The 15394-nt window shown below is 38.9% G+C and overlaps 1 protein-coding gene across 8 annotated transcripts in view; it reads left to right on the top strand.

The window, feature by feature from the left end:
- The window catches only part of usp34 (ubiquitin specific peptidase 34), a 257669-nt gene that overhangs the window by 30378 nt on the left and 211897 nt on the right, over positions 1-15394 (top strand). For all 8 annotated transcript variants that reach the window (XM_078229924.1, XM_078229920.1, XM_078229926.1 and 5 more), the window contains exons 2-5: positions 4358-4445; positions 8417-8840; positions 10637-10687; positions 12908-13057. In XM_078229924.1, the coding sequence (XP_078086050.1) occupies positions 4358-4445; positions 8417-8840; positions 10637-10687; positions 12908-13057 (713 nt within the window). The remainder of the gene's footprint in view (positions 1-4357; positions 4446-8416; positions 8841-10636; positions 10688-12907; positions 13058-15394) is intronic.

The raw sequence follows: 15394 nt of genomic DNA, 5'->3' as shown, positions 1-15394 counted from the left end.
AGAGAACAATCATCATTTCACATATATACAGAGAAGACCAGAAAAAATCAATACAAATAATGCATCAGACATCATAATCCCTGCAATTGCAGGCAGTGCCTGCTTTTGTATGGCTCTTGAAAGGATAACAGAAAAAGTGTGGATAATCAGGACAACAGTATAAGGCCACAGAAATGTGGTACTTATGTGCATGCATGGCACTATGGTGCAAAACTTTTCACTAAGCAATAAAATTGAAACTCAAAACCCAAAGACCTATCAACTGTGCTCGGCATGCACCACCACACATCTTCCCCACACTACCACCAACCAGAAGTGCCAACAGCATGGAAAAGAAGTCCAGCGACACCAGGATATTTAGTCTGTCTGTACCACCATAGGATAAGCACAGGAATTCTTAGACTCAGAATATTTCACGAAAAACAAGATTTCTAATGGTGTGGCAGAGGTCTTTTGTCACTGAAAATGAGGACTTGAGGCTACACCAGCCACCTCTACTCATCTTTTCTACAAGTATAAGGTACTACAAAATAATGTACTCCTTCTGTGCAAATGCAACAATTATGGTACATTAACAATTAAATATGCATCACATGGCCTTTTAATACAACCCAATTGGAGCGCTCACTGACAAGAAAAAGTGTCTCTGGCCAAAGAACCAAGGCCCTTTCCCCTTCCCTTCGCCAGAGCGCACCAATGGAAGAGCCATCAGCAAGGACATAAAAGATAATGATTCTGACTTTACAGGATAACGGACAATTGAAAACAAAAAGCATCCTAAACCTCTGTGCTCAACAACACATACCCTTATTAGGATAAAAGACAACGTCACACAATCAGGAGTAACATCCCAAGGGAACAAAGTTCAGGATTGTAAGCCATCCACAGAGTTATAAAAGGCTGAAGCCATGACTGGATCATCAAGGAACATCCAGGACTTGATGCCGAGCCCTCCAATTGAGATTGTGAAAGCACGGCAGCCAGTTGGCAAAATTAGCTGGGAATCTGACCGCAGGTCTTCCCCTTCCTAGGGAAAAGCTGGCGGGCAGTCCTTGTCCAGCCATGTCCCCTCAGATAGGAATTTCAACCTATCGTGTAGCAGGATTTCCAAGGATCGAAGGTGAGCCTTCACTAAGGAAATCTCCCTCAACTCAGAATCTTAGAATCTTAGAAACCCTACAGTACAGAAAGAGGCCATTCGGCCCATCAAGTCTGCACCGACCACAATCCCACCCAGGCCCTACCCCATATCCCTACATATATTTTACCCACTAATCCCTCTAACCTGCGCATCCCAGGACACTAAGGGGCAATTTTAGCATGGCCAATCAACCTAACCCGCACATCTTTGGACTGTGGGAGGAAACTGGAGCACCCGGAGGAAACCCACGCAGACACGAGGAAAATGTGCAGACTCCACACAGACAGTGACCCAAGCCAGAATCAAACCCAGGTCCCTGGAGCTGTGAAGCAGCAGTGCTAACCACTGTGCTACCGTGCTGCCCTGAAAGGAATATCAGCACCATTCATTTTTCTTGTAGGATATCTTGCAGCTCATTAATGTGAGCACTCATGATCTGTGCTGGAGAGCCGAATACATGTTCCATATTTTCGCTCGTAAAAGCGGTTTTCATCTTGGCACCAACAGCCAAGCATAGGCCTGCTCACCAGTGACATCACCACTGTGAACCAGGCCCCACCCAAGTCAGCTCTGACTGCAACACTCAAACAAGAATTTCTTCAACTTAATTTAGCTCCCGCAGTCAAAAAGGTTAACCAGGATCTTCCACAAACATTGCAAAGATTATATATATCAGGATCAACTAATTACAAGTATGTATCGGGTTAAAATAAAGTATTAAAAGATGAATAGGGCTAGAGCTCGCAAAAACGCAGCCGCTCCCGCGTTCACATCAAGTGACACCCTGCAATAAATTATGCCCCCTATTTATGGACCCCTCAACAAAGGGGAATTGGGTCTTCCAAGCCACTCTATCCAGACCCATCATCATTTTTATACATTTCAATTAGTTTTCCACTTGGCCTCCTCTGATCCAAAGAAACTGGCATCTTTTTTACTGTACAGTGATGAGAAGTAAAGTAAAGTTTATTAGTCACAAGTAAGGCTTACATTAATACTGCAACGAAGTTACTGTGGAATTCCTCTAGTCGCCACACTCCGGCGCATGTTTGGGTCAGTGCACCTAAACAGCATGTCTTTCAGACTGTGGGAAGAAACCGGAGCACCTGGTGGAAGCCCACGCAGACACAGGGAGAACGTGCAAACTCCACACACAGTGACCCAAGCCAGGAATTGAACCTGGGTCCCTGGTGCTGTGAGGCAGCAGTGCTAACCACTGTGCCACTATGCCGCCCACACCCGAACTACACGCAGCACCTCAGTTGTGTCCTAACTGATGATTTATAGAATTCTTGCATATTCTCTTGTATGGTAGTGTCTCAAAACCAGCAACCTTGATTGAAGCTTTGCTGATTTCAGATCTCGCCAGAATTCAGTTTGGGTGGTTTGGATCAGGTAGGATCAAGGGTTTGTTAGAGCACTAAAATAGACTGGACAGCCTAATTTGTGACATTATACCTGCATTCTGTGTCTTGGGTTAGTAAATGCAAATATCTTGTATGTCTTGTCATCTATCTGATTCACTTGTCCAGTCACCCTAAGGGACCCATGGTCATGCACTCCAAGGTCCCTCTGTCCTCCATCTTTTTCACTATCTTACCATTTATTCCCATACCAAGTTAGCCTTCCCCAATGCATTACCTCCTGCTTCTCTGGACAGAACTCCACGTGCCCACCTGACTAATTCACTGATGTCTTCCTGCAGTCTACTCCTCCTTTCATCACCAAGCATATGGCCAATTTCTGTATCATCTACAAATCACTTGTCCATACTCCCCTTACAAGGGACCTAGTCATGAACCCTGTGGAACCTCACTGGAAGCTATCTTCCAGTAACACAAACACCCATTGACAGATTACCCTTGCTTCCTGCATCTTGAACCAGTTTTGTATCCAACTTGGCACTTTTGCCTGAGTTCCCTGGTCTTTTACTTTCATGATCAGTCTGCCATGTGAAATCTTGTCAAAAGCTTTGCTAAGATTCATATGGGCTACATTAAATGTACAATACCCTAACTGAGACTCCTTGTTACCTCTTTTTAAAAAAAACAATTGTAAGACATCACCTTTCCATAACAGATCTGTGTAACTTTCTTTGATTAAATCATGCCTCTCTAAATGATTATTTATTCTGTCCCTCTGAATTTTTCTCCAATAGTTTTCCCAGCACTGAAGTTAGGCTGACCTGCAATTACTCAGCCTTACCCCATCTCTCTTTTTGAACAATGCCTGTAACCATTGAGGATTGGAAAATGATGGTAAAATTTCCTGCTTCCCTAAACAGCCTAGGACAGTTTTGTTTGGGCCTGGGGATTTATCCACTTCCAAAAATGCTAAAACCTCTTCCTCTTTCACTGTTAATTTCCCTAATTTTTCACGTTCCTTCTCCATGATTGCAATGTCTGCACTATCCTTCTGTTTTGTGAAGAGAAACACAAAGTATTAATTTATAAATATACCCCCATGTCCTCTACTTGCAAACAAACGGTACCCATAGGCCCTATATTTTCTTGAATTATCCTCTTGCATTTTATATATTTTTAAAATGTCTGTATTTTCCTGATTTTATTTGGAAATATTTTTTCATGCTCCCTTTGCTTTCCTAATTTCCCTTTTAATTTCACCCCTACACTTCTCTAGATATTTTACAGCATTGAGTCTTTGATAGCTTTCATAGAATAAGCTTTTCTTTCTTTATCCTCTCCTTCACCTTCACATCAACGAGCTCAGGATTTGTTGGTCCCATTGCTCTGAACCTTCGCTAATTTCTTGAATGCCTCCCACTGATCTGGCACTGACTGATTTTTGGCTGTTTATAACTCCCCTTAACTACATCACATCTCATCTTAAAATTAGCCTTTCCCCAATTGACAACTTTTATTCTTAGTTCTTTGCCCTCTCTCTGGAGGTAGATAGACAATGGTTGACTATAGTTACTGCAATGATGGATAGAACTCTCTGAATGTTAAGGTTCCTTCATGAGAGAATGATGATGAAAATGAGGAACTTGCTGACACAGGAAGTAGTTGAAGCATTTAAAGGGAAGTATGATGCATACATGAGGGAGAAGGGAAGAAGAGTACAGAAGCAGAGTGGGAATATTGTCATGGGAGGAGGCTTGCATTGGAGTATAAATGCTAACATAGGTCAATTTGGTCAAACTGCCTGTTCTTGTGCTCTAGATAAGTTTGATTTTTTTTTGTTCTCTCCCTACAGTATCTGAAACAGAAAGTAATGAAGGGCTGCAGCTTAAAAAGGAACATGCTCTCAAGATATTCAATTACATCAACTCTTGGACACAAAGGTATGTTTACTTGTTGTTTATAATGTCTGTGCGAGTGACCTTGTCATAATGAGATTACATTTTTCTGTTTATTGAGACATACAGACAGGCATGAGGTAATGTAAGAATATAAGAAATAGGAGCAGGAGTAGATCATGCAGTCATCTGAGCCTGCTCTGCCATTCTTTTCAATCATGTTTTAACTTCAGCCTCTACTCCATTTTCCTGCCCTTTTCCCATTTCACTTGATTCCCTGAGAGACCAAAATTCTATCTATCTCAGCCTTAAATACATTTGATGATTTAAGTATTAATAAACTCTGAGATAGAGAATTCCAAAGATTCACAACCCTTTCAGTGAAGAAATTTCTCCTCATCTCAGTCTTAAATGATGTTTCCATTATTGTCTAACCTGTCAAGTCCCTTCAGAATCTTGTATATTTAAATGGGATCATCACCCATTTCTTTAATTTCCAGACAGTATAGGCACAATTTTCTTAGTCTGCCATCATAGAGCAACCCTTTCATTCCAGGAATCAATCTAGTGAACCTTCACTGTACTGCCTTCAATGCAAGTATTATTTCCTTAATGAGGGAGGTCAAAACTGTGCATACTACTGCAAATATGGTCTCACCAAAACCCTGAACAGAAATTTCACAAGAAAGATCCATCTATGGCTTACTAAGGAAATTAAGGATAGTATTAGCATAAAAGAAGAGGCTTATAATGTTGCAAATCAAAATAATAAGAAAGCAAAGGACCTCAAATATTGGATATTTAATGGATATATGAGAATGAACTAGTCAGGAATATAAAAACAGATTGTAAGAACTTTTTACAAGTAAAGGAGGGTAGCTGAAGTAAATGTTGGTCCCTTAGAGGCAGGAGAAAATTTTCATAGGGAATGAAAGACTTCCTTATTCCATCCCCTTGCGATAAAGGCCAACTTGTAATTGCCTTCATAAGTGTCTGTTGCACCTGCACACTTAATTTTCTGTGCTTCTTGTAAGAATGCACCCAGGTTCTTTGAACAGCAATGTTTACAGGTTTTGTGCCTTTCAAAAAATATTCAGCTTTTTTATTCTTGCTACCAATGTGAATAATCGCGTACTTCACAAAAGCATTTTTTTGTGCACGTGTATCCTCCTCATAGTGCACTTTCCCATCTAGGTTTGTATTGTCAAAAAACTTAGCTACCTTATACTGTCTCTTAGTCATTAATGTGGATTGCAAATATTTGAGGCCCACTGTTCTTGCCTGCCAACTTAATGTCTGTTTATTCCTGCTCTTTGCTTGCTGTTGGTTAACAAATCCATACTAGTGTTTTTGCTTCAACTCCGTGAGCCCATTCCTTGTGTATAAACCTTTTGTGTAACACCTTATCTAATGTATTTATGCAATATCTACTAAGTTTTCTGTGTCTACCCTACTGGTTTTATCTTCAAGAAATCTAATATGTTTTGCAAATACAATTTCCCTTTCATAAAACCAAGTTAATGTTGTCTGATCAGGCAATGATTTATTCAGTGCACTGTTGAGACTTCTTTCATTATAAATTTCAGCATTTACCTGTTAACTGGCCTGTTTTCTCTCCTATCCTGAAAAGTAGCAATACATTTGAAATATTCAAATCCAAAGAACTGCTCTAAAATCTGGGGAATTTCAGAAAATAATAACCAGCTACCTCTTTTAAAATTCTAGGCTGTAGGCCATCAAGTCCTTGGGATAAGTCCCTTAAGTTTCTCCAATGATTTTTCTCTGATATTATTTTAAATTTTTCTTTTAATTAGCCCTTTGGTTACCCTCTGTTTTTGTATTCATTTGTGTCTTCTGCGACAAAGATAGACACAAAATATTCATTAATGTCTGCCATTTTCTCACTTCACATGAAAATTTCCTCCTGCTTCTGCATCTAAGGGACCAAGGTTTACTTCAGTTACCCTCCTTTACTTCAAAAAGCTCTTACAATCTGTTTTTATATTCCAGGCTAGTTTACTCTCATATATTCTACTTCCCTTTTTACCCATTATTTGATGGTTCTTTGCTGTTTTCTAAAGGCTTACTACTTTTATTTGCAAAATTATAAGCGCCTCATGTTAATACAATCCTTAACTTCCTTAGAAAGTCATAGATCGAAATTCCTTAGTAAGTATTAGATGGAATTTCTTGTCTCTTTTCTGTTCTTTAATGGAATGTATTTTTCTTGAAAGTTTTGAATTGTTTCTTTAAATGTTTTCCACTGTTGACATGCTGCTGTACCTTTTAGTTTATTTGCCCAATAAACTTTAGCCACCTCTCCCTTATGTAATTGGCTTGAAGTTTGAGATCTTTGTTTGGCCTTTGATTAAGTTCCTTTCAAACTTAATATGGTTTTAAAAAAAATTTCTTTATTCCATTCTTAAAGTTAGAAAGCACTTTTCCCCAGCTTTCTGTGATTACTAATGCTAACCCTGCCTCATTGCACAATAGTATTTCTAAAATATCTTTTTGTTGTGGGACAAAATAAGGATGTTGTTCCAGGAAACTGTCACAAAGCATTCCGGAAACACATCTTTCAGACCATTTTTGCCAATTTGATTGGGCCAGTCTATGCAAAGTTTAATCCCCCACCCCCTACAATTATTATGTTGTCTTTGTTTAAGCTCCATTTATTTCTTGCTTCATGCTCTGTCCAACTATTGTTGAGGGACCTATAAACTACTCCCTCCATTGTTTTCAGACTCTTGTTATTCTTAATTTCTATCCATCCTGATTCTACTACTTGATTTTAACCAAAATCCTTTCTCACTATTGGCCACATATCATCCTTTATTATCAGGGTTATTCTTTCTCCCATTCCATGCTTCCTGTCTTTTTGAAATGTTATGTATCCTGGAATATTTATTCCCCAACTATCGTCACCTTATAGCCATGTCTCTAATGGTGGGTTAGATCTAAACTATTTATCTCTATCTGTGCTACTGGTTCATCTATCTTTTTAAATTATAGTGAAGTCTTAGGAGAAAACTAGAAGTTTTAATATGTACTTTGGCTTTCCTGAATTTCAATTTTAATAGACAAGGTAGACTTATAATATTGGTACTTTATCATGAAAATAACTGGTGTGTTGCAACATTCCATTTAAAAATGCATCAAAAGGCCTTAGGATAACTGTGTTCAGGCATTTTTTCTCCCTGTGATACCCATAGATGGTGGTGTGACTGGGGTTTCCAGTATTAAATTTTTAACTAATGTTAGCAATAGTGAGTGCAGTAACATCCAGGAGGCTAACACAATAGCTGCTATTTTATACTTTGAATCTGTATACAATTACAAATTTGGCCAGCAGGTGTCGATGTGGGCAGCCTGTGGTTTTGGTTCTCCACTGGTGGGTCAGTCATGTTTGTAAAGGTAAGAAGGAAATCACGTTGAAATTTATAAAAGCGAAAAGTTCCCCCATATATCTTATTTAAACATGGAGAAGGTTTCCTGTGAGCTCCAATCATTGAGAGAATTTTGGGCTTCCCAGCTAGCTTCTCAGAAAATCATGCCCTTATTCTCTGCATCAACACTGTGTGTATGTGGCCGATTGTTATGTGGTATGCTCTTTGTCATGGATAAAATCTATTGCATATATCCATCAAAATGAACCAAAAGGCCTCCATACTTGAGCCTGCCAAATCTTTGAAATCTGTGCATGATACGGTAGTCTATTCTTGCATAAAATGCAAATTCTCATCCTTGCCTTCAAATCTGATGTCCAAGTTGCATTGAATGCCCTTGTCACGTGATGATGTTTACAGCACAATCTAGAGATTCTAAAGATCTTTGCAAATTACTTTTAACAGTCAGAATTATATTCACTATTTTTCTTCTTCTCAACCCTCACTCCCATCTGAAAGTAATAGATGCCTAGGTTTTACACAAAATTAACATTTGGGTAGCTTCCCCAATATTTTGTCCAATTTTTATGTTTGCTGTAAAACTATTAATGCTATGTTTCCTTCTTCTAGGCAATGTCTTTGTTGCTTCAAAGAGTACAAACACCTTGAAATCTTCAATCAGGTTGTTTATGCCCTTATTAATATGGTGACTGCCCAAGTCCAGGCTCTCCAGGACCAGTTATGTAAAATTTGCACTAGTAGTGATTCATCGTGGCAGGATCTGAATCAGAAAATCCATGAACAGGCTAATCAGGAAGGCGAGTGTAATAAAGATGAAGAAGATATTGGTCGAAAATCAAAGGATTTTGTGGAGAAAAAAGCAGATAATAGAACATATGGGAGGACTGAGGAGGTTTCTGCACGGAGCACTGATCCATTTAGCACATGGAGTACAGAGGAGAAAGAAAAGTTGCTGTTATGTGTGGCAAAAATTTTTCAGATTCAGTTTCCTTTATATACTGCCTACAAACATAACACTCATGCCACTATAGAGGTATAATGTATTTCTTTGCACTATCAGTTAATACATGTGATCCATTAATTCTAGCCTTTGCAAAGTTTCCATTGTTTTGAGGGTTAAAAGAATCACACCATTTTGTGTATTTTTATAACTTGTGTTTTTAATTTGCCCAAGATTGGTTCGGTGTAGAAAGCATCCACTTTCAGTTAAAATACTAAATGTATAAATTATAATGCAAGGATAGAAAAGAAAGTCAGGTAAATTGTTTCAGACAATTCAGAAAGTCTTTTTATAATGTTTGATATTTCCATGCTAACTTTGTGTTGTTCTGGGGTCGTGGAACCTTTTGAACGGAGTGTCATAGCAAACTGTTGGTGTTAGATATGAATAATAGAGTAAATAGAAATTAATTTTTATAGTAACTGAAAAAGGTTTGTTGTGCCAGCAACTTCACTGGGTGTTTATCCTCAAGACATAACTACACCAAACTAATTTTGCAGGTGGGGGTACTCTGAAGGGTAATATTTTTGAGATCAGACTTTGTTTCTCTCCTGGTAGCAGCTTACTAATGCTAAATAAAATGCATAAGGAAACTATGACCAACATTAGAGGGCGTTTTCATTGAGTGATTCCAACTTAAAAAAGTGTTTTACTCATGATTGACTAAAAACTTTGTGCTTGGGGTCATCTTGTATTCAAATGAAAGGAAAACATAATTTCAAATGTTTATTGGTTAAAATGCAGATTAAGGCACTGGTTAGAGAAATTTTAGTTTAACACATGAATGAATTGGTATGCCAGTGTGACATAACAGGATTTGACCGACATAGATCCCTATGTAGTTTTGTTAGTAGCTGAAATGAGTGGGAAATCTTCCACATACAAACATATGAATAATGTATAAAGAATTTTTTATTTGTTTTGCTCTCCTCTCATCCAGTGCTCATCCAAATCTCTGTTGCCTGAATGCCAACTTATATATTCACCCATCACCCCTGTGCTCCATGATCTACCTTGGTTAACTCCTCACTGGCAACACAGCATGAGATTCTCATACTTGTTTTCAAATCCCTCTCTGGCTTCACCCTTTCCCATGTTTGTGATCTCCTCTAGCTGTCCCACCCTCTGAGAACTTGTGTTCCATGAATTTTGATCTCTTGTGCCTCCAGTATTCATTGCTGCACTATTGTTGACTGTGCCTTTAGCTGCTTGGCCCAAGTTCTGCAATTCACTCATTAAATTGTTCCACCTGTCTACCACATTTTTTTCCTTCAAGACACTGCATTAAACATACATCTTTGACCAAACTTTTAATAACCTGCCCTAATGGCCCTTCTGTGGTTCTGTGTCAAATTTTGTGTGACAATTTTCCGTCCAGGCACCTTGCAATGTTTTTGCTGTGTTAAAGGCACTATATAAATGCAGATGATTTGAGTCAAAGGATAAATATTGTCCAGGATTCAGGAAGAACTCCACCGTTCTTCTCATTCATGCAATAGGATCTCTCTATCTCCACCTGTGCAGGCAGACTGGGCCTCGACATAACATCTTATCGGCCTAAATCATGTGTTCAGTTGCTGTAGTTGGGCTTATATCCATTACCACCTGACCTGGGTGAAAATGCTACCACTGACCTGATGCTGATACTGTTGAAATTAAATGTCTTTTTATTAGTCAATGAGAAACCTTGTATTTTTTTAACCTAATATAGGTCTGGTCAGTTTTGTGGGTTGTTTCTACTATTGCTTGATAGAATGTGTTGTATTTTCAAAGACGTTTTGAAGAATGTTCGTTTTTATTTAAATTGTACTAACTTTTCTTTAAACTAGGACATTTCAGCTCATGAAAGCAACTTATTAGGGGCGTTTTGTGATATGAATGTAAGTGACACATTTTTGAATAGTTTTATATTATTTGTATTTGGTTTTAGAATTTTAAAAGGACAAGTAAATATTCATTTCGAAAAAGAACACGACAGGACTAAAATTCTTACAAATTTTACTGTAAGCCCAAATACAAAAGCTCCATGTCCATATACAGGATTCTAATTTTGGCTTTTGCCCCAAATGCCGGGACTCATTCTGTTTCACGTTCAGAGAAAAGCACATTGGGAGATTATTTTACCAAAAAATAACCATTCTGGGTTGTAGTAGAGTTTTTTTTTCAAGAAAACTAAGCTGATGCAATATGTGAAATCCTCGCATACAAAACACCTCATTATTTTCCTGGCTGTATAAGGGGCTGAGTTTGTTGACTACAAGGTATTATTGTGATAGTATGGGTCTATTTCTTGGCAAGTCTAGTATGTCAGAAGTTGTCTACTGAAACTGCAATTTTTGATGCAATATAGTTAAGTAATCAAATTTGCTTGTTAAATGTAAAATGCAGATTGTAAGATGAAAATATTCTTAATTGAGTTTAGAAGTAGTATATCTTTGCAGGAATAAAAGTAGGCTAGTTTGGTCCATTATTGGCACCACTATTTTGTTGAGCATTTTAATCCCAATGTCATGCTCTTTCCTCAAAATTTGTAAGACATTTGTGTTCCACGTAGTCGGAGAAGTATATAGCACAAAAAAAGACCCTTTGGTCCAACGCGTTTGCACCAGTCAAAGACAAACCTCCTAACTATTCTAATTCTACTTTCCAGCCTTGTATGCCTTGGTATCGCAAGTGCATACCTAAATACTACTTGCATGTTACGAGGGTCTCTGCTTGAGCCACCTTTCAGGCAGTGAGTTCCAGCATCCCACCCCCCTTTGGGTAAAAAACATTTTCCTCAAATCCCCTCTAAACCTCCTGCCCCTTACCGTAAATCTATGTCCCCTACCCATTAATTCCTCCACTAAGAAGAAACGTTTCTTCCTGTTGACTCTATCCATGCCCCTCATAATTTTATACATCTCAATCATGTCTCCTCTACTCCAAGGGCAACCCCAGTCTACCCAATCTTTCTTCATAACTAAAGCTCTCTAGCCCAGGCAAATATCCTGATAAATCTCCTGTTTACACTTTGCAGTGCACTTTGCATCCCTCCTGTAATGTGGATTCCAGAACTGCACACAATACTCTAGCTGTGGCCTAACCAACATTTTGTACAGTTCCAACATAACCTTCCTGCCCGTAAACTATTACTCGGCTAATAAAGGAAAGTATACCATTTTCCTCCTTAACCACTTTATCCATCTGTCCTGCTACCTTAAGGGACCAGTGTACATGTGCACCAAGATAATGATCTATATGTTGTTTAAAAACCTCAATTGATTCTGCATCTGTGACCTCTTGTGCGAATAAGGATTTTTGTAGAAGAATCATTCCCAGTGTACCCTGTCGGCTTCCTTATTTTAAACACTTCAATCAAATCATCTCTCAATCTTCTGAACTCTCTGGTCTGCAACTCTGCTGTATTCCATGTCTCATCATAGCCAGGTCCCTACATCTTGTCCATCAGCCTGGTAAATTATTGCTGGACTTTCCTAAGGGTAAACACCCATTTAAAGTGGGCATTCAAATATAATAATCCACAATGAGGTTTCCTTTATATTCCCTACCCCTCGAGTTGAATGAGATGTTGCATTTAGCATAGAAAGCGCAGGACTGCATCTGCCGAAAGTCTGAAAGAAAAAGTGCTGGAAATACAGTGTGTCAGGTAGCATCTGTGATGAGAATGGAGAAATTGACATTTTCGGATGGACATTTTGTCCAACCTGAAGTTAAGGTGAAGTTGATAATTTGGAAACAAAAACAAGTATTTACATGCATGGACTTATTAGAATCCAATTGCAATATTTGCATCTGTACTGAAATTGCAAAGAAAATATTGTAAAGATGCAAATTCTGTGCTGATGAACATAGTTTTATTGCACTTAAACATGTGGAATATATGTATTAATTTTAACTTTCTACATAGGTTGAGAGAAGCTAAATGGAAAATGTAATCATTGTAAAACCTAAAAAGTCCCTAATTTCTAATCCTACTGTTAGCTTGGCTTTCATCATTTTTAAAAAGACACCACTTCTAATGTGAGAATTTTATTTCTATGATTCCTTTGTACTGACCACAATCGTAACCATTTGCATTTCTTTTGTCATTTATTTAGGATGTGGAAGTACCTTTGCACTTGCTTCGTTATGTCTGCCTCTTTTGTGGGAAAAATGGGCTATCACTTATGAAAGATTGTTTTGAATATGGAATGCCTGAAACCCTTCCATTTCCAATAGCACATGCTTTTATTACAATAGTATCCAATGTAAGTAGTGAACTTTTTTTAAAAAAACCTTTAATTGTATTTAATAGCTAGCTACCTGACTAATGTATCAAATTTCATCCTTCACTTCCATTAGCAATTAGCTGAAGCTATGTAAAAGGGAAATGGCATATTGAGAAGGGACTTGCAGTACAAGAGTAAAGAAGCAGTTGTAAATTTATATGAAGCATTGGGTATGCTACAGTTAAGAGTATATGTGCAATTTCTGGTTCCTTTTTATGTAAAAAAAAAAGGAAAATATATGATTATGTTTAGCAGGATTGTATTGGGGAATATCATTGAGGAGATGCTCAATCTACTGGGACTCAAACCACTGGAACATAGACAGTTAAGCAGAGATTTAATATCTTTAAAAAACTTAAGAGTTTGATACTGTTCCCCTGTTCACTCTCATTTATCTGTTAGAGAAACAATGATGAAATCTCATTAAATTATTTAGGAGCAATGTCTTTGCATAGAGTTGATGAAGCTTGGGTTGCTTTGCCACAAACAACAGCGGCAACCAGTACTTATATAGCACCTACACAAAGTAATATGTCTTGGGTGTTTGCACGCAAGACCGTAAGATATAGGAGCAGAATTAGGCCATTTGGCCCATCATGTTTGCTCCGCCATTCAATCATGGCTGATAAGTTTCTCAACCCCATCCTCCCGTCTTTTCCCTGTAACCTTTGATCCCATTACCAATCAAGAACCTATCTATCCCTGTTTTAAACACAATGACCTGGTGAGTGCTATTAGACAAATTGTGACATGGATCCATATTGGGTGATATCAGAGCTGAAGAGCTAGGTCCTAAGGATTGTCTTAAACAAAAAGAGAAGAAGCAAGATGGGGAAAATTAGGGAGGGCTTTCCAGAACTGTGGGCCTCGGCATCTGAAGTGATTCAAATTGGAGATTCTTGAGGACCAGAGTTGAAAGAGCACAGATTTTGGAGGGTTGTGGGCCTGGAGAAGATTACAGAGATGGGGAGGGCATGGAGGAGTTTGAAAACTGGTGAGAATTTTAAAATTGATCTCTTGATTATCTAAGATCCGATGTAGGTCGCAAGCGGCAGAATGATGGGTGAATGGGACTTGGTGTGAGAAGGATACAGCAGCAGTTTTGGATGACCTCAAATTTACAGTGGGAAAAACATGGGAGGCTGACCAAAGTGTTGGAATTTTCAAGTTGGGAGATAGCAAAATCACAGTTGAGTGTTTCAGCAGGAGATCAGCTGAGATGTGAATGAAATTGGGCAATGTTACAGAGATATTAGTGATGGCATGAGTATGTGGTCGAAAGCTCATTGGAGTCAGATATGATACAAACGTTGTGTACCATCTGGTTCAGTTTCAAACAGTGACCAGGGAGAGGAATGGGGTAGCTATTTAAGGAATGGAGTTTGTGGTAAGGACTGAAGACGATGGCTTTGGTCTACCCGGGACTTAATTGGAGGACCACAGTGAAGTGGTTGCAGGAGTTGGGTATGTCGGTGTGCATATGGAAAGTTTAGATGTTATCAGATGATGTTGCTGAGGGATGGCATGTGGATAAGAAATAGAAGGGGTCCAGGGATAGATCTTTGGGGATCACCAAAGCTAACAGTGTGGGAGCAGAAAGAAAATTCATTGCACGTGATTCTCTGGCTGTAACTGGATAGATAAGAATGCACCCAGATTAATGCAATGCTGTCTAACTGCACAATAGTGGAGAGGGGTTGAACAAAGATAGCGTGGTCACTATTGTCAGTGTTTTAGACAGGTTTAAAAGGATGGGATGAATACTTAGGAAATAATGTTTGACATTGAGAACAATTTCATCATAAGAACATGAGAAATAGGAGCAGGCATGGACCATTTGGTTCATTGAGCCTGCTCTGCCATTCAGTAAGATCATGGTTGATTGACTGTGGCCTTTACCTCCACTTTCCTGTCTGTTTCCCATAACTTTTGACTCCCTTGTAGATCAAGAACCTCTCTACCTCAGTCTTGAATATATCAAGTGATCCACGGTAGCACAGTGGTTAGCTGCTTCACAGCTCCAGGGACCTGGGTTCGATTCCCGGCTTGGGTCACTGTCTGTGTGGAGTTTGCACATTCTCCTCGTGTCTGCGTGGGTTTCCTCCGGGTGCTCCGGTTTCCTCCCACAGTCCAAACATGTGCGGGTTAGGTTGATTGGCCATGCTAAAATTGCCCCTTAGTGTCCTGAGGTGTGTAGGTCAGAGGGATTAGTGGATAAAATATGTAGGGATATGGGGGTAGGGCCTGGGTGGGATTGTGGTCGGTGCAGACTCGATGGGCCAAATGGCCTCTTTCTGTACTGTAGGGTTTCTAAGT

The sequence above is a fragment of the Mustelus asterias genome, chromosome 15 (assembly GCF_964213995.1).
Source record: "Mustelus asterias chromosome 15, sMusAst1.hap1.1, whole genome shotgun sequence".
NCBI classification, from domain to species: domain Eukaryota; kingdom Metazoa; phylum Chordata; class Chondrichthyes; order Carcharhiniformes; family Triakidae; genus Mustelus; species Mustelus asterias.
The sequence above is the reverse complement of the archived record's forward strand: the minus strand, read 5'-3'. Positions and strand labels throughout refer to the sequence as shown.